Genomic DNA, 27,295 nt, shown 5'->3' with positions numbered 1-27,295 from the left:
TATTGTCCCCTATATACCTACTAAAAGTATAAGATGTGCTGTATAGTGTGTTTTAAACTTCTTTTCTGTGGTTAAAATATCTATACAGTATTTTTCATATAAAACATTTCTGTCTGAACACTGCTCAGCTCCTCCAATTCCCTTTATAGTGCAATGTGAACTTGCATGCTGTGAAATGGAGCTGTTTTAATGGACTATTAGGAAATGAGTTTGTTTTAGCACAGTTACAACAATGAATTTCGTTCAATATTTGATATAGTTATAAAATACTGTAGTGTGTGAAAGGACACTAAATATTTCACTTTCTGCAAATGTTTCCCTCAGTATTTTTCTCTTTTCTTCATGTTATGTCTTATGTAGTCCCAACAGACCTAAAATCTTTTTTTTTCAATTATGAAGAACAAAAGATGGTCCAGATGTTGACAAGCCTCTTCCAGTTGCAGAAATTAATTTATTTTCTTTTACTTTAACACGTTGGAATCAATGTTTATGTTTCCAGTTATGTGGAGTTGCCTTAACCGCTGTTTACATTTTGAGGAAGGATATGTCTTTTCTTGTTTATGTTGATGTGGAGCTACCCTACAGCCTGTAGATACAACCATAGAAAAAAAATGCTTTGGCCCTTTCTTTAAAAATACCAACAGAAATCAACATATAGGCCACAATACCTGTACGTAAGGTTAGAATAAACCACAGACCCACTAGCAAACATTGACTTAAAAAATGTAATTAAATAGAATAGCTGCTTTTTTGCTATTGCTTTACAATTGGAGTTTTGAACCTCACCAGTTAAGCAGTTGTTACAATGCAATCTGCTGTCTAACAAGTCCTAAGGTCAAGAGCAATTTCCCACATTATGAACTTTAACACAGAGCAAACAGAATGGTGGAATTCATCAGACAGCCATTAAAATGCACAAAATCCTGAAAAGCCCTGGTTCAAATGCATTCGGCCACGGGAAAGTCATGAGAGTGCAGCCTGGGAAACACTGCTGGCAGTGTTTGGGATGGTTGATTATTCACGCCCGCCAATCGGCGAAGTAAATCGGGGTAGAAAGAGATGTGAGTAAACAGATGTTACCATTCCACTTTGGGAGCAGTGCGCTGTTGTGAACGGACTTTAATACACAGGTGAAAGAGTTAGATGTTGTTTATAGCACCCTTATTAAAAAAATGTAGAGTCTTGTGGTCGTTTTTTTCAGAACAGTGGAGAACCTCCTGTTGCTCTAATGACTTATGAAAGGTGTCAGCTGGAGCCTGGAATGTCTCCTGAGGCAGAGGGTCCCCTGCTCATTTCTCATGTGGTGGGAACAGAGAGGTTAACTAGCAGATGTGGAACTTTGTTTGGGGCATTTTGTCTGAGAATGGAATAAGATATACTTGAAATCCACGTGCGCCCTAATTGTTGGGTATTGCTGTTTTTTATTATGTGACGCACATACAGATGAAGTGAATTCAAGGATATTTGTTCAGAATTTTAAAGGAATGATTCTGAAGGAATAGTTTACTTTTTCTTCATCTTTAATTTCTTGTTTTATATCCTGTTCGGCATGGTTTCACTTTTCGATAAGAGCATTTGTTCCATCAGATATTTTCTAAGATGCCTTCAGAAGTCTTACTGCTGGGTTGTGTAGCAAGGAAAGCAAACTATCCCAAACCTTCTGACATTCACTCTGCATTGTAAAGTGATGCAGCAATGTTGTTGCTGCAGTTTTCAGTATGTACTGTAACTTATACCTTTTTTCCTTAAAAACTAAAATTGTTTCTCATACGCACTATGTACAAACAATGGACAGATTAGTTTTCCAAAATTCTAAGATGATAAAAATTATCTCAAGAAAAATTAAGGAGTTTTTATAGTTCATAACATAACAGTTCCAGTTGAGTAGGAAGAAATTAAAGCATAAAAGTGTCAGATAATTAAAATGACAAAGACAAATCATCCTAAACAGATAATAGCCTTTATAGCACAGAAGCAGTACATTACCTAATGAAGATTACTGTTCTGAATGTGCATTTATTCCTCTTAGAATAGTCATTAGACTGTTTCTGTTTATGCATAATCATTGCAGCTTTGTTATTGTTGACCTCTGCATATTACAGTTTTACATCCTTATCTATTTATATATTGTCTATGCGTAAAACCAGAGCTCATATAAATATCATTAATTTTTGTTCATTTCTGTTATTTCAGATGTAATCAGTTTCTTCTTCTTTGTTCCACATAAAAACAATATATAATTCCCATAATCCTCACATTGCTTAAACAATGTACAAAATGCCAAATTACTGTATGTTTGTCTGCTTGTGCATCGATAGTGCTAATAACTAAATGTCTATCATTAAGTAAATAACAAATTTACTAAGGTTATAAAAAAATAAAAGGGATGCTGAACCTGGTAAGTAATAAAACAAAGTCACTTCAGGCCATGTTCTTTTGTGTTTAATTTGCATACAGTCTCTTATGTAAATCTGAAAAAGCCCTTTAATCGCAGAGTCATGTCTTAAAGATGAGTTTTCAGGGGAAAAGAACTTTATTTGGATGTTTACTAGTGCCGGAGGGCTTGCTAAAGGTTTCAAACCGACGCTCTGACATTTAGTGCCGAGTGCAGTCATGGAGGATTCTGGGAATTCTTGCTGCGCATGATGTTCTGCTCCCTGTAATACTACTGCAGGACACTGCAGGACAGACAGACACAAACAACGTCATACACACGCATACCCTGAGCTTTCTCATCTTTATTTTTGTTTTCAACTGTGTTTTTTTTTTAGTTGGATCACTGAGAATAGAGTGCAATTGTTTTTTGATTGATAATCAAGTAGATAACATGTTGTGTCCATCCATCCATTTTCTAACTGTTTCTTCCAATACGGGACTCCCAGGAAGCCAGAGCCTATCTTGGCAAGCAACAGGCACAAGGCAGGGTACACCCTGGATGGGACACTAGTTCATCACAGAACAGATAAGCACTGACACACACCCATACCAGGGGCAGTTTTCCCAGAAGTCAATTAACCTACCATTGTATTTTGGACTGTGGGAGGAAACTGGGGCACCTGGAGCAAACCCTTGTGAATATGGGGAGAACACATTTAATTCTGGAATATTTGGTCCAGAATTAAACACAGGGCCCCAGCTCTGAGAGACAGTGCCACTGTACCACCCTAAGTATGTTTTATGCAGTATAATATTTATTTCTTTAGTGGTTTTTCATTTTGTTGCACAGTGAGCTCTGTGGAGATCTTATACTGCTTTGATGTACTTTTCATTTCACACTGACGTGGACAATATCCATAACTTGTGCCTAACCTCTTTACACTGGGCCTAAAATACAGTACTGTTCATGTAGGGAGTTGCAATGTTGCACCTTGTCATATGCATTTTTCAGCTGAACTGCTTTTTTAAAACTGCTGGGCAAAAGCTTTTCTTTTATAATGGTGGTTTATGTAGTTTTGTAGTTTAATCAACAAAAGCCTTATGCAAGTGTGTGTTATGTTTTCTATTATGAAAAGCAACCAAATGTTCAACCAAAAGAGAATGAAAAGCAGATACGAAAAACTGTTTGTACTTCAAAAGTCAGAGAGTTCAATTATTACTGACAAGCTATTGCTTACATATTTGACCTCACCTTAAAATAACATTCATTCTGTAAAGGTTTTTTTGTTTTCTATGTATTTATTATCTACAGATCCATCCCAAGATATTGTCTGATTTCCAGACTCCAAATTTTCTTTGGCTTCTTTTCAAGCCTGAAGCTTTTTTCATCTTTAAAAAGCGCTAAAAGTGTTTGATTATGGGCTATTTGGGTGCGTTCAAACAGGAAGTTCATTGTGGCATAAAACTAAAGCCATTTAAAAAAACTTTATTTGAAACTGCTTTTCTCCTTTCTTGCTGAGAAAACAGTCAAATCAGCTTCATTGCATCAATTTTACAGTACTGTCCTTTTTTACTCTTGTTACAGGTTGATTCTCTTTGTGGTCAAGAATCCACCGCACAAACAGGCCTGAGAAAAGAGGATTTTCAAAACATCTGCAAAACACATTAAGGCATCTGTCACTCAGCAGGCAACTCTTCCTGACTGGAAAAGAAAAAAAAAGGCAAAATATATAGTAACGCCTCCAGGCATCTGCCATTGAAAGTGGGATGTTCTTGGGAGCTACAGACAGGCCTATCATTAGGCCACTGATCGCACTGTTAAGAAATGGATAGCAGTGCCACAATGGTGAACAGAGCTATTATTCACTGAGTATGGAGTATGTCCTAATGAATGGTATGTGAACTATACAAGCAGAATTCTCTGTAACCAAGTGGATTCAGCTGTAGTCTGAATACCCCCGACTGCTGTGGGGCCCAAAAGGTTTTTTAACTTTTCTTTTTAATAAGTGTTTACTTAAACTTTGACACCTGACTATGTAAAGATAATTATATACAGAAAACGGAGCTCTCAGCCTTTTTTAAGCGCAATGACTTTTTAAAATATATCTACACCTGGAGTAGCCTTTTGTTGTGCCAAGTTAAGAGGGTGTTATTTGAAGACACGTGGCTTGCAAGTCAACAGAAACGATGGCAGCAACATATCGCATTGTAGTAAGCACTGTTAATTGTTACAACAGTGTTGTCATAGACCGACGTTTTCAGCACACTGTGCACTACTGTAGCGGGCCTTGTCAGGTTCTTAAACACGGTATTGAGTGTACTGTAGCCCACCATAGCACCTGCTCAGAGCTGCTGGAAGCTCCTGTTGCTCTGGCTTCCAGTGCCCGACCTTCAGGTGCCCAGGAACTTGGCAATAAATTTTCAGCTGTTGAAAATGGCAATGCCGCCCCTGAAGCTATGAGTGAGGATTATCACCAAGTCCTTCCGGGTGCTCCTAGAATCAAAAAGGGATTGGCCATTCAGGGCTCCACCAGCCTAAAAGACATCACAGGAGAGGCTATAAATTTAGCCAGCGGAAAGATCAAGGAGTTCTCTTTTGAAAAAATTAAGTATTCTTCCAGTCATGTCACTTTCAGGAAAGGGAGGAAAGTAAGGCCAGACTCCTTCAGCAGAAGGTCCACAGATCTGGATATCATATATGGGCACTTTGGCAACGATGAGAATTGCCCTCCTTTTGGCATGCTGCAGAAATCAGTCATGGAAGAGCACAAGCTGAGCCGCAGCAGTTCACTGGAACAAAATGTCAACAATGTTGCGACACTGTACCTGAACAGCTTGACAGAGGAAAACCTGATCAACAAGATCTTAGAAAAGACCAAGATGGACAGTAATGCCTCAGGTGAAGACATTAAAGCCTGTTTGGATATCCTCCTCAAGTGCTCAGAAGACCTCAAAAAGTGCACCGACATCATTAAGCAGTGCATCAAGCGGAAATCCATGGGTGGCGAGAGCGACGATTCCAGCACTAATCCCGAACTCATATACAGGAATGTCATGGCCAGACTTTCCAGCTATCTTAAGAAGCTGCCTTTTGAGTTTGAACACGGGCTGCCTGGACGTTCAGAACATAACGACTTGGCCGAACTGGTAAACAGCTTACATGGACTGCAGCAAAGTCCCTTTTCCCCTATCTTTGGGAACGAACAGCCTCCCAGGTACGAGGATGTAGTCCATTCCCCTCCTCTAACCAAAACTCTACCTCCTTCCTCTCTGTTAGAATCCCAGGAAGCCTCTCGGGAACCAGTTAACAATGTGAAATCAGTCCAAAGCCCTTCCAGCCTGCCATCTCATCCATCATCTCTTGCTAACAATGTGCAGCAGAATACCATGACTGCTGCTAACAGTTCCACTTCCCTACCTCAAGTCACTGCGATCAACCACTCTGACAGCTATTCCTCTACAAACTCATTACTGTCTAGTAGCAATGATAGTATATGTAAGGAATCCATGGAAGCACTGTACATAGAGGAGGATCCTGATCTTGGAAAAGTGCTGGACAAGGAACTCAGAGGGGAAGGGAAATTCAGCCTGGGGTTTACAGAAGTCAAGCAGTTCTCTAAAAAGCCAAGCACCTTTGCAGAAACCAGTGATGGTGCAGATAAACTGTCTGAAAGCATAAGTAACGGGACTACATATAAGCCAAAGATAGATCCCCATGCATTGCAAGGAGCCAGCAAAGCATTTGTCTCCCCTACAAATTTAAGTGCAGAGTCAAGGGCTTTCCAGACGTTGGGGCACAGCAACCAGGAGGATGACATCGATAAATTGCTAATGGATTTGGAGTGCCTTTCCCAAAATATGGAGCAAGAGCCATCCATGAAAGGCAACAGCCAACAAGTGGTGAACTGTAGCCAACAGCCAGGATCAGTTCAGCACTTGATCTTTAGCTCAGGAAGCAAAAGCCATCCTCCTCCAGCCATGACCTCCCCACTCCCAGGCAAGAAGGACACCAGCAGACACGGTGGCGATGTGAACGATGAGGAGGATGGGGCTCTCCTGCTGCGGATTCTGGAGAGCATTGAAAGCTTCGCCCAGGAGCTCGTGGAAAGTGGGACAGGAAAGGGAACGTTATCCAGGGAACGTGAAGTCATGCGACTTCTTCAGGACACTTTGGTGACCACTGCCAAGTCCGAGCAGAAATCACAGCCTGGCCCAGTTCCTGCTGCTGTGAGAGACACTGGTCCATCTCTGTTAATTCAGCAGACTCCAGAGGTCATCAGGGTAAGCAAAACCTTTCTACTTACAAAACAAAAATCAATTAATTTAAGTGTAAAGTAACATTTAACTCAGTGGTGCACTCAGTAAGGAAAGTAATTCCAATGTTTTCTACTCGACAAGATGTTGGGCTGGCACCAGTGTTAGGTAAATTGGTAAAATATGGAGGGTGATTCTCAGTGATGTGTCACGGGTTGCCGTAGTAGTAGGAGTTTTTTTGCTGTTCATGGTGTTTAACAGGTAATAAGAAATGCCTCAAAGTTAAGTTTACATGCACAAAAGTGAAATTTCATGTTTCTGTAAACTGTTTTCTGCAAAATGGAATAAGCTCACATCCAAAACATCTTAAGGTGCAAGGTGCTGTACAAGAGAAAAACTGGGGGGAAATGATATGCATGCTTATTTAAGTGATTCAAAAAGATCTGTAAAATGGTATCACCAATGTTTTGATCTAATGGAGGTCGTAATGAGGACAAAGAGCTATGGCCACAATGCTATGACATTTCAAAGGGCTGATTTATACTGTACAAACTAAATTTAAGACAGCTGAAGAAATACAAAGTCAAAAGTTCTCAGATCCCAGAAGTTTCTATATGTCATGTAGCAGTAATTTTTTGAGTGTACCAGTGAAAACTGTCTCTAGAAAACTGGTCTCTGCTTAATTGTTTGTTTATTCTGAATTCCACCCCTTAGCTAAACCTTGAGCTTCCAAAATATCAAAGGTTTTCAAAATGATCACAAATGATCATTGATTGATCATGAAAACTTGTGCTTTTTTGCTATAGCTGAGGACATGATTGATAAATATAGTCTCTTGGTACCTTTGCCAAAGGAAGGTATAATGAATAAACTTAAGAGGTTTTTAATGGTTTTGCATTGAGGTTTTTTTTCTTAACTGGTCTGCAGTACTACAGGTTTTGTGCAGATGATGTGTTATGCTTAAATATCTGAGGCATTACATTGATTGAAGAAGTGCTGCCGTATACAAAATCAGTCTTGTACTAATGTTTAAAAGACATTTGTTGAACTGTCATGCTGCTAATGTCAGTGAGGCTACAGAAGTAATTGTATTGGCTATTGAGCCATGAAATGGAACAGAGTTACTCTTAAGCCAATTTAATTAGCATCCTCTAAAGGATTAGTATGATTTCATGGCATGGTATGGTTTTATGTTAATACACAGCAATTAAGGATTCACCTTTTACAGGTGTGGGATAAGGACTATAGAAGAGCACTGTAATTTGTGGCCAGGCTACAATATTTCTTATCTGATTTAGAAATGATTTCCAAAACCACTTGAAAGAAAAGAGACAGTAAGTTATTAGCCAAGTTATTTTTCAACAGCAGTGGTTAAAGATTAGAATCGACTTCTTATCAAAGACTGTTTCAAAACTCACTACTCAAGTTCTACACACATAATTTATGTTTTTTTACTAACTTTTGGATCACTGTGACCACTAACTAGCCACATTGCACAAGTACCAGTATATTGTTTGCTGAGGTTTAGGAAATTGTTTTTGATTATATGTGAGAGCTATATAACTGTACTTATGATGTAGAAGTTCAGTAAATCTCCATCATATTCCCTGGAACTATAAAGATGGCTTGTCACAGTTAAATCCCACCAGTATACTGATATTAATACAGTAGGTAAAATAAACCATGAAAGAAATGATTAACCAAAATGAAAATAAAAAAGTTTTTTTATTAAACTTACTAAATAATATGAAATTGACTCTCAATTGAAAAACTAGACTGCACTATAATTGCAGTTATGATTTGTTACCAGAGTAATATTTATTCCTTTTTTTAAAGATTAGAATGGGCCTTATAATGTGAGTTTCTCCCTCCAAACCAGGCTCTTACAATACTATATATTGATCTCCTCTGTTCTTCCTCATAGATGTTTGGTTTCTATTCAAAGAATTGAAAATAACTGTGCCAGTGATTATAATAGGAAAAAAAACATTTTGTGAATAGAAGTGTTACAATGTTGTGCAGTAAATGCACCTTCTGAGATGGCATTTTCTTCAAAAGGTAAAACTTCAAAATGAAATTTGAACCTGAAATGTGTAAAACATGAAAACATTACATTTATAGAGTAGTATTGTTACATTATGTAATATTTAGTAATATTATTACAATAATACATTTGATTATTTTAATTTATTTTTGTCTGATACTTGTTACTTGCTTGAACAAGGCTGACATACAGTATTTGGTAGCTTTCTCAGAAAGGCTGCATAGGGTATATCTGAAAATAAAATGACAAAAAATTAAATGTAAGTGTTGCTGCTGTTTCTGCTGTTGCTGAAAGTCGGATGATTTGATTGTGTTCTGTCACGACCAGACTTGCTCATGGGTTTCTTTATTGATTGACATCCCCCTACAGCGTCTGGCCACCTGGTGTCACGCTATGTCATCTATATAAGAATCCTATCTGTATTGAAAACATTCAGCTGTCATGTGCAACGCTAATGTGCATTAAATTTAATAAGTGACCTAAGGGAGTTGGCAGATTACATGAGTTTTGACAAGAGTGTTCAGACCGAAGTTTATAATATCTGTGTAATGGAACATTACGATGGCTGGGGCGGAGCGCTGGCTCTGTGGCTAATGATCACCGGTTCAAATCCCGCGGCTGGCAGAGGAATCCTACTCTGTTGGGCCCCTGAGCAAGGCCCTTAACCCCAACTGCTCCAGGGGTGCTGTACAATGGCTGACCCTGTGCTCTGACCCCAAGCTTCTCTCTCCCTATCTGTGTGTCTCATGGAAAGCAAGCTGGGGTATGCGAAAAAGACAAATTCCTAATGCAAGAAATTGTATATGGCTAATAAAGTGATCTTATCTCTTATGGGGATTTTATTCGTTGAGGGTGTGGGGGTCAAAGTGGGATAGGTCCCTGTCCTTTCTTCTCCCCGGGGGCCTGAACTCAAATACAGCTCAGATCAGAAGAGAAATCACTCCAAAACTGTCAGCAGATCTAGTCACCTTTAGACCACGAGACAAAACTTGCCCTCATGGGTTTGGTACAATCTGGTCTTAATCAAAGAGAGGACAGAACACAAGGTGTAGTGAGTTAGAGAGCATTCCTGATGATGATGTCCAGGTCCTGGTGCCACACTTCCTGACTTTAATGTGCAGCATTGTGTTAGGTAATATATATGTATATATGTTTGTGCTGTATTCACTTTTAACATGATTGTGAATTTAACGCCAAAGAGAAATGAACAAAGATGCTGGGTTTGTCGTTCTGACTCCTTGTTTGCCTCAAGCTTTTTGCAACCTTGAATGATTCTAATTTCTTGAAATGACACAAATTGAAACATTTTCAGGTCATGCTCACTCTGATAAGATCTAGGGAGACTCACATATTTTCATTGTCTGATTCAATGGTGTACAGCTTCAATTTTAGCTTAAATCCGATGGATGGGAATAGCGAACATCTATAAATGTTCCTGTTTATGCATCAAGCTGCTGCTAAAACCTGAGTCTTTAATGACTCCAAAGGCAGGGTTCTGTCTCCAGTCTTTCTCCCTGCTCTCGGTAAATCACAACTTGTTTGTTTTTTGGGGGTGTAACTGGACACCCATTAGCTATCCTGCTTATGCTATTTATGATGCTGAGATGATATCAGTCAGTGAAGGAAGCCCAGCAATGACAGCAACACATCACAGTTTTTTTTTTCCTCTAGTCCATTTTGGCTCTGAAGAGCCCCCCGCGCTGAGCAGAGACACAGCTGAGTAAATGAAAACCTGACACCAAGGCATCTGTGGTTGTAATAGGTGTGGTGTAACCAGCAACACCTTGAAGATGGGGCAGAGGCCATTTGCTCATTTCAGTAGGCCAGGGGGCCAGGAGGATGGGGGACAGAGGTGCTATTAAATTAATCCACATCTCCAGTGCAGCCTGTCTGCTTATCTCAATAATTGTAATTACACACATTTGCAGCACATGGCTTTTTTCATCACAAGATATGTGAGTAGCCAGGAAGGAAACAGATGTGTGTCATTAGTTGCTTTGGGCTTTTCTTAGCAGATATGAGAAACAGTTTGCTTTTAGCTGTGAAGTACCAAAGGGTGCTGTCTTACTGCCAAAGCACAGTAATCCAAGTACAAGTTAAGGAAACTGATAATGTGTGTTGCTCGTTATTTATACAGTAAAAAAACGTTTAGCTTGCCAGGCATATACCATGTAAAAGCTCCAGCTCTTGGTTGTATTTGATAAGTTTTAAAAATACAAACAAAAACAATTCCTTCGTTTTTTTTTTATTAGAGTAAGAAGGCTCTTTCTGACTTCCTGTTGGCATTGAGCCTAGGTAAGTACGAATCCGAAGTTATATCTTTTTGTTGTATTTGGAGGAGAAGGTTTGCAATGTGGCTCTGCTGCATCAAAGCAGCTCTTGTTAAGGTGCATTGTGGGCTTGAAGAGCAGTAAGAGTTGGTTGAGAAAGCAAGTGTTAATGGTGTTGTTTCGCTCAGCTCCTTTGCTTGTCAACCGCAGACAAAGGTGTTAAAGGACAGCCTAAATCTGTTTAGTCCATGTACTATGGCATTCTGTTAGAGACACTCTGTCGCCACACTGAAAAAGTAACCGGCGGTGTAGTGGGGGGTCACAGCTAAGTTCAGGAATAGCTTTCGATAACTTGATCTTAGCTGGCACTCTGGAACTATGCAAATAGGAGGTAACAGCCAAGTGTGCTGCCCACTTCTCTAATTATACACAACCCGTTAATCTTTGTAGCAAACAAGGGCCTGATATACTGTCATCTTGACATGATTCTTCTGCCCCATCCATTGAATCCAGCATATTTTAAGGATTTTAATGAAGTTCTGAAATGGCAAGTGAAAGTGTTGTCTTCCCTTTACTTAAGGTACATCACAGGATGTAACGGCCAAAACTTCACTAGCTATATTTAAATAATACATTGCTTATGGATACCTTATGAAGCGAAATTTCAGAGCAGCATTTCTGCTGGACTCTGAACATTGGCTAAAGCCATCAGACCAGCATTGTGATTTTAAAGGGTGTACAGTACCTGTGCTCCTGGCCATAGAGTGCCATGGAACATTTCAAGGTAATATTATTCCTTTCTCACTCTGTGGAAATACAGCAGTAAGGTGCACATAATTTTCCACTTTATTATGTCAACAGTCACTGGCCTCTTGGAAAGTTCAGTCATTAGGTCCTGTGCATAATATAGGGACTCCAGAAAGTTGCAGGTGTTCACGCATCAAAATTGCAAAAAATAAATAAATGTTTATCACAAAGACTTCATCTTTTGAAATGATCAGCTAGAGGTCAATTCCACACTGAAAAGTAAAAACAGAATGTCTTGGAGGGTTCTTCGTGTCCTTTAAATGTCGACATTAAAACAACGTAACTTCAGAAGTGTTGTAAGCTGTCAGAAATGCTGTGTTCTTTTTATGCTGTTTATGTTTTAGTAGACGTTCAGCCGAAATTTTAATTAACAAGATGAAAGTCAAAAAACGAAAGAAGTGTGAGCAGGTGTTCCATGACTGACAGGAGGCCCTCACCCCTGGCACCTTCTGGCACTGCTTCAATCTTGTGTAAACCTCTGAAGGTGAAGTGATGTCATATCCAAGATGTAGCCTGATTTACAGCAGGACAGGCCTGGTGGTGGAATGAAGCTAGTGTATCTGTATGTGTTTTTTGACATCACCCTGTCTGGAGCCTTTCATTGAGATCATCCGTGCTCCCCCCCACAAGGCCACCTCTAGCTTGTAAGGCCGAGACCTGTGCTGCTGACAAGGCAATATGTCCTTTCTGCACCTGTCAGTGAGGCCCATTAATTTCTGTAGTGACAGGGGAGTCCCAGCTTAGTTGTAAAGTGCAGCAGCTAACATAAATCACCCGGATTCCAGCAGGGCCTTGCGCACAGGAAGAGTGGCAGTTCAGGCCCCTCAGGGTGGAAGGGATTAAAAGGATTCTGATTAAAAGCTCTACAAAATACAGGTGAAAGAGAGTGGTTTGCATTTTTTAAGGGTAAGTAAAGCAAACCCCAGGGTATATATATTTTAATAAAAACAACCTCAAACAGTACATACACTTTTCTGTATAATTTTCGTTTTCTGACTCCGTGTCCAGCATCTCCATGCATCATCCCCTAACACGGGTTCAATTAATGCAGAAAAAGGTGCAACATAATTGTTTTTTCAACTAAATAAGGGTTTGTGAATTATTGCACCTACATTTAGGATAGAATGTTTCTATCATTCGGTGCCGCTGCTATTTTACCAGTCAAGTCTTTCGTGGTGAATCTTCGGTTCTCTGCAGAAGCTTTCTTTACCTTTAAGAAAAGATGGTAATCTTCCATACACGCACTTAATCACAGATCTCACTACTTAATTAAGAAGATCATAGTGCTGCATGGAGCTTAGGTGCAGGATATAGAATATTGACATTTTTGATTATCTAACACAATGCATTGCCCCCTGGAGAGTTTATAAAATCATCTAGTTAGATCTCTCCCTTGAATATAAATGATTGACGATCCTCTTAGAAAGGAAAAATATTGCAGAAATCCCTACTATAGGAATCCATTTCTAAACTCTGACCCTCAAGAAATTCCTGTTAGTCAAATGGTAGGACTGTCTTCTAAGACATCTCTACTGCTGCTCTGTAAATACTGCGACATCCAAGGTGGTGTATTGTGGATTCATTTTATGTGATGATATCTCCAAAGTAGTCACCGCCCCGGTGTTTGGAAGTGTAGACAAAATTAAACCTTAACACAGAGGGAATGCTTATATATGGCCTCATATGGGCCAGCAACTGTGTTTTCTGGGTCAACAGAGAATTACATCATCCTGGCTGCAGTCTCACTTGAAAAGGAAATTAAGTCACAAGGATAACTGTGTCCAAGTGAGAGAAGGAAACCCCCCTCTCATACACATACACACACAACACCTTCTGGGTACTGTTGCTATTTGTGAAATGTTTCCAGTACAAAAATAAGAATGGGTAAAAAATTAAAAACAACCATGCAACTAATGGCAACACAACAAATACAGTATATGTTCCCATGAATGTAGCTTAATGTCTTGAACAGATGTCTGAAGCCTGCTGTTGGAGTACAGAGGGATCTAGAAGAAGAGCGTTTTCCCAGCAGTAGTTCAATAGTTAACCCTTGAGGAACCTGAAACATTCCTTAACTGATGGGCAGCTTCAAGTCTGTTTCCTCTGAATGAACAAAAGCCTTTGAAATCTGTTCTCTGAACAAAGAGTCATCTTACGCGCCCTTTTACTCCACTGGAGAGAGCGACACCCGAGATGTCTCATATTACGCACTGCGATATTGGAAAAAGTCCTTTTAATCATTTAGCACAACAGAAGTTTGTATCTCAAGGAACTGTTTTACATCTCAGTAGAATTGAAGATTAAGTAACTCGTCCATATTTATGCAGGTATTCAGTGGCCAAGTCCAAACATGAACCAGTAATGCAAGTATGTTATCCTAGTACATTATCCTCATAGAACATGAACTTAACCACTGGCCCACTTAGCCTTTAATCTTAATGAGCAAAACAGGAAAAAGTCCTGCAACCTGGACCTAGACACCAGGCTGTGATGTTCACCAGCTGTAGATATCTGGAAGTCTAATGGCTTGACCTTTACTTTGTGTGCCACCAGGATTAGTACTTGTTGGATAATGTGAGTCATGCCTATTTTGCAGATTGAAATTTATCCTTGTAGAGTACATTTATGTATTTCTGTATTTTAGCTCAAGTGGATACAATAGATGCCCCGGCCTGTGGGGAGATGTGGAATGTTATTGGTTCTTAGTGTATTGGGTTATTATTAACATTAAATGAGAAATTGAGTGAAGTGAAAGAATATTGCATACTGAGTTTTAGAGTCGGCAACAAATTTAATTTCATGAAGATTTAGACAGTAGGTTTTCCTTTATAGAAAGAGGAGTGCATCATTACAAGTAAGAGGAAACCCTGTTATTAAGAGTTTTGTTACTGCAGTGGGAGGAAAGAGACCACAGTCTAGCTTCCCATCAGATTCATGTTGGTTCTGGTCCAAATTTAACTGTTTTGTGCATGCACTTGGCAGTCAGGGTATAATAATGAGGGATTAAGCCACAAGCCTGCACCCCACTATGCTAGGAACTGAAGGAACTGAGCTAATGGTGACACGCTCATCACAAAGCCTGCTTTACTTTATCATGCAGAACTGCATGCAGTTTTTAGCAAGCCACATGGGTTTGCTTTTTGGCAGACAGCCCTCTAAATATTGGCTGGTGCGATTTAAAAGGGTTTGTGTGTCATGCACAATATATTTTGAATTCTGCTGACAGCTCAATGGAATGAAGTTTAATGTCCCCCAGACAACCTGCAGCCTTCTGAGATTTGTGAGAATCATGACCATCCTTGTAAATCTTCACTAAAAGTTAAAGGTATATCCCACAGAGAGGGGAACTATGAAGTGAAAGATTACCTGTCAAGGTCAATGAAGGGAGTCTGGTGGAAAGCTAAATATGACAATTTATAGCAATTATTCATAATAATAGGGAGCATAGGAATTATTTTTATGGAAATTATTCCTATTTCCTAGCTATTCAGTTTTTAATTGGAATCTTTTGAGATTCATATCAGAAATAGTAAAAGTACAATAAGTAACAGTACAAGGGTGACTCATATTACACTTATGTTTATGTTGCTAATTAATTTTGAAGTAGCTAAATGCTTCTAATAGGCTGATGGGTAAACAAATATAAAATCGTGAAGCCTTTTGGCCTTGATTCTGTGAATACAGTACATTGTGTTTAGAGTTAAGCAAGGAAGTTTGTTTTTGCTATGTGTCAATTCTCTGTTACAATTTACTGATCAATCATAGTTTGGTAAGAACTGGATTCTGGTTAGAGAAATTTAAGATGTAGTTTATTGTAAGAAGACAATGGTTTAAAGACACAGTTACTGATAGAAGCTCACAATTATCCTGTGATGCATTTCCCCAGCAGTGCACAAACCAAGGAAATGCTTCCTGTGAAAAATCCGGAGTTTGAGATCTAATATAAAACATTAAACACATTTTGAACATCTAAATCGATTAACCACCTCTTGGCACTTGATAACCACATGAGGTTACATATGTATTGATCTGATACTACATTCACTGTGTACTGATCTGTCACTATTAACAGAGAAACCTAAAAATTGTCTTTGCATATCCAGCATAAACTCGTCATCTGAAAAAGTCATTAACATTTTCAGGCATTGTGGCATGTTAAAAAAATGCATGTCTGATGGGCTGGATTTTTTCCACAGTACATTTCAGGCAAGCATAGCCAGTGAGTGGGTTTGTGCATGTGAAGTCTGAGAAAAAGCCTGTACTCCATCACAGATCCTTGGAAAGCAGATAGTCCGATAGAGGCTCTCATCCAAATTAATACATACGATACATATCTTTAAGAAATTAGAAACAACAGGCTGATTTTCTTTGCTAAGCTTAAAAGGAAAATTGAAAATCTGAAAGTGAACCCATGGCTTCTTAGAATTGTTCACAGCCCTTCAAGAAAGCTAGTAGTGGTAGTTTTACACAGACCTGCTTTGTGTTGAGGCTTGTAATGGATGAATGTCTGAGTTCACAATGATAAAGTTCCAGACGGACCTAAATAGCTCTCTAATCAATGCATATTTTCAAGGAACCAGAGTTAATATTTGACTTAAACCTCAGGACCATGTTCTTTCATAGAAAAAAAAGTACTTGAGAGTGTTGAAGCATAGTTACCATAGTACACATGCTTTACAGAGTGTCTCTTCATTAATTTCTGACATACTATAAGGCATTCTGGACCTGTGGCGAAGATTTATATTGCTGTCCCATGTAGTATTTCCAACGTAACTGCTGTATGAGATAAGAAGGTGACGTTGTGTTGATCTGAAAATGCTTTTGCCACCTTCACCAGTTGAAATGACTCCCTTGTGTTTTTTGTATTAGAACTTTAGGTTGTCCAGTTTAATGATTGTTATTACAGCTGGTGTGCCTTTTGGGAGAATTTTTAACTTGGAGCTTTGTAACACTGCTCTAAAAAAACCCAATTGTTAGTTGTAATTGCATCTCACCAGCTCAAGATCAGTAATTAGATACCACTGAAGAATGAATGTGAGTCAGACATTGTTCATAAAAAAAAAAGCGAAACTGTTTTTTTTTCTCTGACCCCTGGGTCCCAAAGCTCTACAAGTGTGGGACATCAAGCCCTTTTCAAATGAAACAAAATAAGCAGATCTTGCAGGATTACCTAAAAGATTGTGAATTAGGATTGTGTTTCTCATACAAACCATTTTATAGTATTGTATCTTTACATTTTATTGTCACAATTAGACAGAGACAGTGCAGTCAGTTATGTTTTAAATGGGGTGTTGTAAGAGTACTCCCATGTCATGCATGATGATAGGAGCTTATTGAGTACTGTGCAAGTCCAGGTCTCTTTGTAGCCTTGGTCTTTCCTAGAGTTAGTGAATATTCAAATTCTTCCAAGGAATCCCAGAAAGCTTTGAGTCACCATCTGAGTCATTTACCTGCTTAACCTAGAACACAGAAACTGTGTGAACAAGGGAAGGATGTCATTTCTCAACTTTAAAATCATTTTAGGAGACCAGAGTCTGAGCTGGGTAGCTTGATCAGAATTAGCGTGAACAATTAGCTCCTGTCCTTGATTGTAAATGCACTTCCCTGTGCTTTCCACTTGTGTCGTCTGGTTTGTGTTTCACTGTTGATTCTGAAGATGCCCATTAAGTTGATTTGACAGTGTCGGAGAGCCAGGTAAGGGAGTTTGACAGAGCTGAGAAGCTGGAAGAGCGATGGGCAACAGGGGGCGAACACGGTCTCAAAACTCAAAGCGTGTTTTGCAAATGTATTCAGATGCACCTCCGCTTGCAGAATCTTTTTTTTCCCCATGAGGAAGACATTCTGTTTTTGTCAGCACCTTATTTCAGTCAACACAGGTCGTCTCGTTTTAATTCCCATTCATGCAGGCATGTGCAGAGGTCATAAAAGCCCGGAACTACAGACAGAAACCAGGAAAACAGATCCATGGTACGTTTCAGCAGGAGAAACATGTGTTTGCCATAATATGGCGAAATAAAACTCAGTACAAGCTGCTCGGGCCCTAGTGTAAAACACATTTTTTTTTGCATGCAATGTGGTTCTGATCGGGAGTCAGGTCATTGTGAGCACTCCATAAAGGACAGATTGATCTCCTTGTGGTGTGTCCTGTTGAGCTCTGAACCTGTCTCCCATTATCTCTACATGAAGCAGAGTGAGATAAAGTCATCAGGCTGCAGGGCTTCTCGTAGTGAAGCTGGCAGGTGTGCACAAGCTTGGTCTTCCATTTTAAACTTTTAAAGTTTACACATGAAAACAACATTATTTGAATCCAAGCTTAACCCTCATCAATGAACAGAACTGCGTGCAGAACTTTTGCTTTGTTAGACCGTTCAAGGGTATTATATGGTATCGTAGTGTATTGGATTGTGTGCATTGATATTCCAAATACAATTTACAGAACAGTTAACACTTACTCCTTAGAAAGGTGGAAGAAGTGCATTTTCCAGTCAGCTGTATTAGAGAAAGTGGTTCGTACCAACTATTGACAATTTAAATTAAATTATGAACTGTCGTTTCAAGAACAGACTTCTTCAGGTTAATCCTTAGGCTGTTTCCGATTTTTGTTAACTTAATATACCCGTTTTATGAGGTGTTATTATGTATAGCCTGGAGGTAACCGTTGTTTAGAAGTTAGTCACTCCCAAATAAACTATATGAACTAAATGAAAAGAAAAAAACACCACTATTTCATAATAAATTACCACCATAAGCTGTTTGATGTGATTTGAATGCTCTTTTTCAGAATTTTTTTTTATATTGTGAAGCTCAGTTTTGGATAATTTTAATTATTCAAATCTGCATCTCAACTCGAGCACTGACCTTCGATATTGTTTTGCTACACCACTGATCTTAAAACTCCACCTATGACTTATTGGTTGCAAATATATAATAATTAACGCATAGAACCCCATCCAAGACAGTCATATTTAGATTAGTTTTCATGGGAAGATATGGTGTAGGCAACTAGAATCACAGCTGGATATAACCAGCCCGTAATGTCAAGTACAGTACAGTATTCGGCTGCAGTGCCGAATACCAAATTAGCAGAGTAAAACGGACCTTTAAAAAGCTTTAAATCATCCCAGACTAATATCCAGAACGTAACAAGATTCAGGAACCAAATATGTCAAATCACCTAGAATAGAATACCAAAAAAGTATTCCAAAAGGTTATTATAAATATTTACTTGTGAAGTTATTCTTTATTTTTTGTCTCATTACAAAAAACAGGATAACATTAATGACGATGGTACATGATAGTTAGCTCGCTTGTCCTATTGCTCCCTCTGGTGGGTAAAGATATGCATTGCATTTTAGGCAAAGCAAAGTTGCTTTGAGAAATGATCAAACTACTGTAAACTGTAAACTAAGCCCATACTTAATATTCTGTACTTCATAAATAAGTGAGGCTCATGCGTTTCTTTCAAAGTGTTGTTCTTTGTACTATACAAGTATATTGTTGACAGTTCTTAATATGTCTGCTATCGTATGCAGAATGTAGCCGGACCGCTTTACATCATTAGAGCAAATCTGTAATGCATTTTAAGATATACATCAGTTTAATGACAAAAAGGCATAATTTCTATGGGAGCTAAGTCTCACCTGGCAAACTGACTTTTTACTTGATGAAAGGCCTCAATAAAGTTAAAGTGCTATGTGTCAAAGTGTCTCATGTGCTTTTCAAGTAGAAAAGACGTGCACTGGGCTGGTATCAGTGTAGTAAGGTGTCAGCAGCTTTTGCGGACGGAAGTCTATGCTGTCAGTCTCAGTTACTCTCTCAAAGAAGCATACTCCCATGATTTTAAAATACTAGAGGCAGGCGATAGTGGCAGACTCAGTCAGCAGAAAGTGGAAAGTCTGCGCGCACAGCATGCTGTCCATACCATGGGTACGGGTCTCCTCTTTTACATCAGAGCTAGGACTGTACCGTCTGTTCTTCCTGCTCTGGAAGGGGAGGAGAGACTCCGAACGATTTGCGAGACCCAGGAAACAGCCGGCCCCCGGCTGCGCTGGCAGTGGTGAACCCCAGTGCGCCCCAGCACATGCAGCAGTCAGTGCCTGGCAGGAGAAGAACAAAGAACAAAGAACGGGAGCAATGGCAGCCAGCAGCCAAAATGACAGTAGTGCCACCCGCCCCGAAATAGATCGATCGTGGCAGCATAATGGGAAATAAAAGCATGTGGGGATCAAGTCAAGAGACAAATTAAGGAATACACTTCACACTGAAGTGATGAAGAGCCTCTCAGCAAGCAGTTATTTAAACTCCTAGCTTAGATCCAGACATGAGCATGTACTGCCATTCTTGAAGAGACCCGATGAAATGTTACCTTGAGTATACTTGTTCTATAGACTCACCTGACTTGCCACAGAAGAAGATTTAACTTGAGCACTTGAAAGTTTACAGCAATCAGAACACCTTGTTCCACCCTTGTTTAAGTCTGGATCACCCTTATATGCTCAGTCTTTTCCAATCTTAAGCAGAAGCTGGGGTAAACAGAAGTACTTATCACCACTTGATGCAAAAGGCCCTAGTTCCAAGATTTGTCTCCTTCTGCATGGACCATTGCAGTCCCATTTAGGAAGGATGAGTTCATGTTCCAGTTTTTGTTTTTGCTTGTATCTGTTGACTCACAATTCTATTTTTTTTACTAAAGGAAGCACCTGTGAGCCTGGGGTTTTAAATTGAAGTTAGTCTGGAAAATCAATGTTCTAGAGGCTAGTTAAACAGCTGTGCACTTAAGCTTAACCGTTGACAGCACACTTACTGTGTTGACAATGTGTGACTGTTGTCACAGGGTATTCAGATATAGATAGAACATGGTGTGTCTTTTGCCGCAGATAAATTTAAGTATGAGATAACATCTACAGGTTGTTTTAATGTCACTTTATGAACAAGTTAAAAAAGTAGTCAGAGTCACTTTTACTAAGTAAAATGAAAGAGCACTTACATTCATACTGCCATAGTCCATAGCTATAATTGTGACACTCCCAGATGATAATAACTGTTTCCATTCGTCTTTTAACTAATAATTATTGTATTTGTGTAACATAAACATCCATAGACTATGAATGCTTAATGCATGATGACCTCTGAAAATTAAGCATGAAGTTTCTTTGTAATAATGGGACTCCTAAAAGATAGCCTTTAAAATTTTCTCTTAAATTCTGCAACTGGTGAATGAACATTCTCATTCTGAACTAGAAGCAAGCAAGCTGCTTCTACAATGAAGCAAAACAGCTCGCCCTCTTCTGGCAGTTTTGACAATAATAAGCAGCATTCGATACTGTTTTTCACATACAGTGCAATGAATGACCAACAGATATTTAAGAATTAACACGATTAATTCTAGTAAATGTAGATCATGTTTGTCTGAAATGAATTCAGAGGTGCATTTCACTTTTTAAAAATATGCATTGAAATGCTGTCCTGATGTATTCAAACTTTCAGGTGAAAGTTTCTACATGTTGGAAAGATTTCAGGATTTAAAGGGCCTTGTTAAAGTTTCTAGAATCTGCCCAGAGCCTGCTTCAGAAATAAACTGCAAATAAGCAGCTTTATCTGCAAGATCAGCTTACAGCAGAACACACCCATGATTACAGCAGGCCTTTCTAGAAGAACATAACTATGCTGTCAGGATCAGATCTCACTCTTCACAGTTGTCTCTGGCAGGCAGAGTGGATTAATACTCTAGCCTTTACCTGGAAGACATAGATTTGAATCCCATTAACATCGATTAAATTAATTTACCTTTATTTAAGCACAATGAAGAATTTGTTCCACTTCTATTCTTTAAATGAAAGTGTCAGCTCTTTAGCATTAAAGTCATCAAGGAAACTCTAGAAAAGCATTTACAATAACCATGCATTTTACATCAGGTGATTTTTAATGAGAAAGTTATGAAGAGAAGACTTTGTGTAAAGCATACTTTGTTTTTTTTCTTGCTGTTACTGTACCTGTAGAATTTTATATAGACTTTTATTGTATTATTGGAATTTATGTTTAATGAGTCCTATATGCCATTACTGAGGTCTTGTCGGCACATGTTTCACATTTGCAAACTCAAGGTCTATCACCACTCCTCCATGTTTTGCCTGATCAGCTTACTTCTGCTTGCTGTGTCCTTCAGACATTAAGTCGAGGTCCTTTTGCAAGTGACTCAGCAGAAACACTTCTTGCTCGATGTCCTGCCTTTGTACATTACTTTGAATAACAGTGTGCGCTAGATGAAAGCTCAGTGCCTTTGCTGTTACACATCTAGACCTGTTCACTTGTGCCACATTGTTTCATAGAGATAAACTGGAGTTTTAAGCTGTAGCCCTTTCATATGCAGTGTATTCCTTTTCTCTGTGGCCTGGTAACAGCTGCTGTTTTCCAACTTAGTGCCTAGCTGAGTGATGCTGAGACTAGGTTCTGCAAAACTGCCAACTGGGACAGTTAATACCCAGCTCATTTTTTTTTAGAAGAACAGCACCTCAACACCCTTTCTGCTGATCAATAAGCCTGACAAGTGTCTGCAGCACTAACACATGTGACTCCGCGGGCTCTCAGGCTGTCAGTTCACATCTGTTCCAATTATGATACTCAAAGAAATCTTACACACTCCAACTGGCCCAGAGAATTTATCAGTTAGAAGAGGAGGGGGGTGGGGGTGACTAGTCCCACTCTTAGGTTTGCTTAAGGCAAGGTATCCCCTGAAGAGCTCTTCAGCAGTCTGCTCAAGGTCTGTGCTGAAACCAGTCCTGTCATGGCTACCTAATGTAGCGTCAGCCTACGGAAGTGGACATATGTCTTACTGGCATTTTCATCAAACAGCCACTGGTTTTTAAAAATATCTTTGATTTACTCGTGACTTGCATACACACGGATCCTAAATCTCTCATGAGCACAGAATTCCTCTCACAGTTTCTTTTTGGAAATTAAAATGAACAAATGAAGTATGAAAGGTTCTGGCCAACGATCAATATATAATCTGATTCACTTCTGAGAGCAGAGAGGGAGATTCGTGATTAGGCTCACAATCTATTTAGTTTAAATTAAAACCCTGAAAAAGATTTTAAAATATTATCTTATGATCGCTTTAGAGCTAAAATCATGGTTTGGTTTTGTGAGGTTTTAGAAACAAAAAGCAGAACCAGAAAAATTGTCATCAATTAAAAAAGATGAATGGACAAGGCATTGAAATAGGTTTTCATTCTATGACAATATTTAGGCTATTCTTTCTGTAAAACAAGCAAGCAAACAAGCAAAAGACTCTTGATCTCAAATAACAGCTGTATAGAGAAGTGTTTCTACTTTCAAAGCTGTAATTAACACTTGATTTATAGTATAACAAATGCAACGCTAGTAGATATTTTAAAAGGCATTGAAAGAAAATACTGTGTCCCAGATTAAAATCACAAGTGACATTAGATGCTGGTATGGATGGTGGATAGGCTGGTGGGCAGGAGAGAGTGTATCAACAAAACAAAACAGGCTTAGGAGGCAAAGGTCTTTGCCCAATATCTCTTTGATAGATTTATTGAACCTGTACACTTGGCAGTTAACAAAGTTGTGACCGTAATTCATTTTTTCATTTAGTCGGTTGCGTTTAGATACTTTTAACCAGATTTGGATACCTTTTCTTTTACTGCCAGTTCAAATCAGACATGAGTTTTTAATGACATTTTTGTTTTTTTTTTCCTTCCAGACCAAAACAAAATCCTATTGGAATCATCAATGGTCAGTTCAGTGAGGGGCACTGGCATAGATCGAAAGAATGAACTCAGTGGGATTGCGTTGGGTGACTTGTCACCTATTAATACACTCAACAGCTGCCATCAAAATGATTTCAGCCACCGCTGTGGTGGTAATGAAGCCTGTTTGAGCAGTTATTAAAGTCAGCAGTATAACAGATGAAGAATGTGGGAGTAAACATGAGCTGTCTCAATAATAGATACCTGATATTTGCCTTTGCACTCCCTCTCTGGAAACCTGTTTAGAGGGCAATGCAGAACATGGCCACCAAATGCACAAGCAACAATGAAATACTTTCTTCCTCTTGTTCAGGGGTTCTTACTGTGGCACAAAATCTTTTGGGAGTACTAGACAAAGAAGGTCCCTTCAACAAAAAAACCTCTTCCTGTGATGCAGACGGCTAAAGGTCATCTTTTGTCTTTGAGTGATAAACTATAGAGTCCTTCAGCATAATGAGTTTGCATAAAAATATGAAATCTCATTAGAAGACCTCCTTTCAGGGTCTACTGTATAGTGAGTTGTTTTTTGATTGATCTGGGTTAATTCTATCCCTGCCCAGTATCTGGAAGTTTGTGTTTCATAAGATGGTTAGAATAGTTTTTTTTTCTCATAAGTCCTATGTAATGAAGGTGATTGTTAAAATACCTTCATAAAATCTTTGCAAGGTGAGCCATCTATCTGTAAATGTGTATGTGAATGACACTGCTATTTTGAAGAACATGTATTTGGATATTTCATAATTCTTAGCTATTAAACTGATGAAAGAAAGAAAGGACTAATTTACTTTTGAATAGCAAAGCTACACATTGAATAGCAACGCTCCGCTCATTAGCATTTAAGAACATTTCTTTCTGAATGAGACTCCGGTCCTAGAAAGAAGGCATTAATGTCAGCCTTGGTCTCAGTGAGGTTTGGTATGACGCAAAGACTTCACAGCACTTGAAAACTTTATTTGGAAATGTGACAGGGCTGCTGTAAAAAAAAAAAAAAGAACCTGCAAAGGACATTGTGGTCAAACGAAACCTTTGTGTTATCCTGTTAAGAGTTCTGATAGCCAGGGATCAGAAAATAAACTTTCTCCGGAGTGAACGGCATTTTGGAACACTTGTCAAAAGGCAGGATACAGGAGGTGTGGTTTTCTGTTTTTATTGGATTTAAAGGAACCCCTACCAATATACAGATAATTAGGTGCATCCCTGCAGAAGGGACAAGCTTTTCAAGTGACAAAGATAAATTCGTAAGGTGTTACCTTTGCAAACTAATTTGGGTTCTTCAATACTCAGGGTCTAAATCAAGGGGGAAAAATGAACGGTTACCAGTGTTTTCAGCTCTTCTTCTTTAATGAAACAAAACTGAAGTCCTGATGCATGTGTAGAATTAAGCTGTGTGTTGTCAGTGTGAACACATTACTACTATTTCCTAGAAGGCTTCTAGCAGGGCTCTGGGTGAGCTGGGCACTGCAGAGGAGGAATCCGAGACAAGGTGACTTACACAAGGTCACATTGTTGCTAACTTGCTGAGCTAGCATTTGATCAAACATTTCTTGGTTTTTTTAAATCTGTTATCGAGCCTCTGAGTGACAATATTTTATCAATAGTCCCAGTTACTTAAAATATACTGAGTGGGTTGTCTTCACATTCAAAATGTTTAGTAATTCTCTGAAACAGAAATCCAAAATGGTGTCTGTCTTTTGACTTTTTGACAACACAGCCATCTGTTTGGTGACCGGAAAGTCCCCAAATGGCTAGTTTCCTTAGAAACAAATAAAAAGCCAGTTCCTGTCAGAGCAAATGTTTCTTCAAATGATGTCTTCAAATGTTTATAGTACCAAAAGTACTATATCATATATACTGTATCAAGAAATATAAAGATTATAATCTGGAAAATAAATGTACCTTGATTGCTAAAAACATTTTAAAACTAATTGAAGAAAAGAAAATAATCTAGAATATTTACTTTTTTCCAGAAAATACAGGCCTAAATAATTACAAAGATATATTAAATACAAATATATAATTTGTAAGACAAGAAATATCATGTCACAGATCCACAGTTCATACCTAATGCATTCAATGACCACATCATCAGTCAGTGAAAGCTTGTTTGTGTCAGCACACTTCATTGCTGTTTGAGTTCCTGGTTTTATTTTTCATTTAATTTAAAAATGTAACTCCCAATTCTGTGGTGAAGTCCCAACTCTCCTGATATCGATTATTATGGGATATAATTTGAGTTTTACACACTACTCTTAGTACTCTTGATTTATACCTATCTGTCCTGAAGAGAAAAACAATCTTGTTAATCACAGACCCATACACAAATACTGTAGATCTACTTTATTGCCATCTGAACATTAAAAGACCGCACTTACAGGAGGTGCAGTCTTTATCAATCTCTGTAAATACCTCATCACTCGTTTCAACACCTGTCTGAAACTTATTACTACAGTACCTTGTCTTGGCAGTAGAACCAAAGATGTTAGAAATTCGGGGTATGTTTCAAATGATGCTCCCCAGAGGAATGGGAGTACCACAGAGTGCTATGCTTGGCCCACTCTCTTGTCACTTATGCAGTACATAAATTATCTGTCAGATTTCAGCATTTATTTCTATTGTCTTCCATTGACAGTTTCTACCACACTTTTACTGTTGATGTAATAGCCCAATCACTTTTTCCTTAAGAGCTACAACACTGTATTTATTTTAGATTTCTTCAGAAGTCTTTGAGAAACCCAGTACCTTTAATTATCAACACCAAATCAAGCACTATAGTTCATTTTTTTACTATCTAGATTCTCATCTTACCTAATAATGAAATTAAAATTCCTTGCATTTGTATAACACTTTTCCACCCAAAGTGCTTCATATACAGAGATGGACCCACTTCATCCACCGCTGTGGTGCAACAGCTGTGATGTGTGCATCAGCAGCCCCACCACACTGCGGATGAAGTGGAGAAGTGAGACATGACTTCACCAAGTAAATTAAGGGGGAGCTTTAGAGAGGCAAGATCTTGTATGCCCAGGGTTTAATTTAGTCAGAATCCCAGAGTGTTGGAAATTTAACAACGTCATCCATATTTTGGAATGCTATGATTTTATCCAGCAAGCATCCCTTCAGCAGAGAGTCTGTCTCCCCTGATTCATCACTGTAGCAAATTCTTGCATTTCCCAATCTGAGAACACATTTGTCCTTCAAATAATATTAGCAAATGGAATATACCTATTTCTCGATTTATTTGTAAATGGAGGAATACAGTAGGTATGTTGCTCAGATATTCCTGAACTGAACTTGTTTACACTTCCAGGTCCATCTCACTAGGCCAGTACCCTATTCCTAGATATAAAAATCAAGATGTTTTTTTTCATGTACACACCAGCACACCCAAAAAACATTTCCCATGCCACACAATTTTAAAAGGGCTCATAAGGCATACATGCTTTCTCAAGAGATAACGTTCCTTCGTGTATCCTCTAGCATGAGTTTTTTCTGCTTGTCTTTTGCTTATTTCTTTTTTGAACGAGTTTGATTTTACATAATCCTGCTGTAACTTGGGTTGTTTTTGTAGTACATAAACTTGCTGTAAATCAGCCTGGCAAGTTGTTAACCCAGTACTCCTGTATAAATAAACAAAAATGTAAAAATAAAGAGTTTAGGAGCAAAACCTGTACTGAAAATATTTAGTTATGCCTATCCTAGTACAAAATAATCCCAGGCTGAAAAATGTTTTAATAAAAAATGTTTAGACTCAATCTGTTTAAAAACATCTCTTC

General features: G+C 38.6%; 1 protein-coding gene across 2 annotated transcripts in view; it reads left to right on the top strand.

Moving 5' to 3' along the window:
• Nucleotides 1–27,295, top strand: part of ppp2r3a (protein phosphatase 2, regulatory subunit B'', alpha) — a 105,399-nt gene that overhangs the window by 57,666 nt on the left and 20,438 nt on the right. For both annotated transcript variants that reach the window (XM_088613983.1, XM_088613974.1), the window contains one exon: nt 3,962–6,657. In XM_088613983.1, the coding sequence (XP_088470109.1) occupies nt 4,564–6,657 (2,094 nt within the window). In that variant the 5' untranslated portion in view covers nt 3,962–4,563. The remainder of the gene's footprint in view (nt 1–3,961; nt 6,658–27,295) is intronic.

The sequence above is a fragment of the Lepisosteus platostomus genome, chromosome 2 (assembly GCF_059453375.1).
Source record: "Lepisosteus platostomus isolate fLepPlt1 chromosome 2, fLepPlt1.hap1, whole genome shotgun sequence".
Taxonomy (NCBI): Eukaryota; Metazoa; Chordata; class Actinopteri; order Semionotiformes; family Lepisosteidae; genus Lepisosteus; species Lepisosteus platostomus.
The sequence above is the reverse complement of the archived record's forward strand: the minus strand, read 5'-3'. Positions and strand labels throughout refer to the sequence as shown.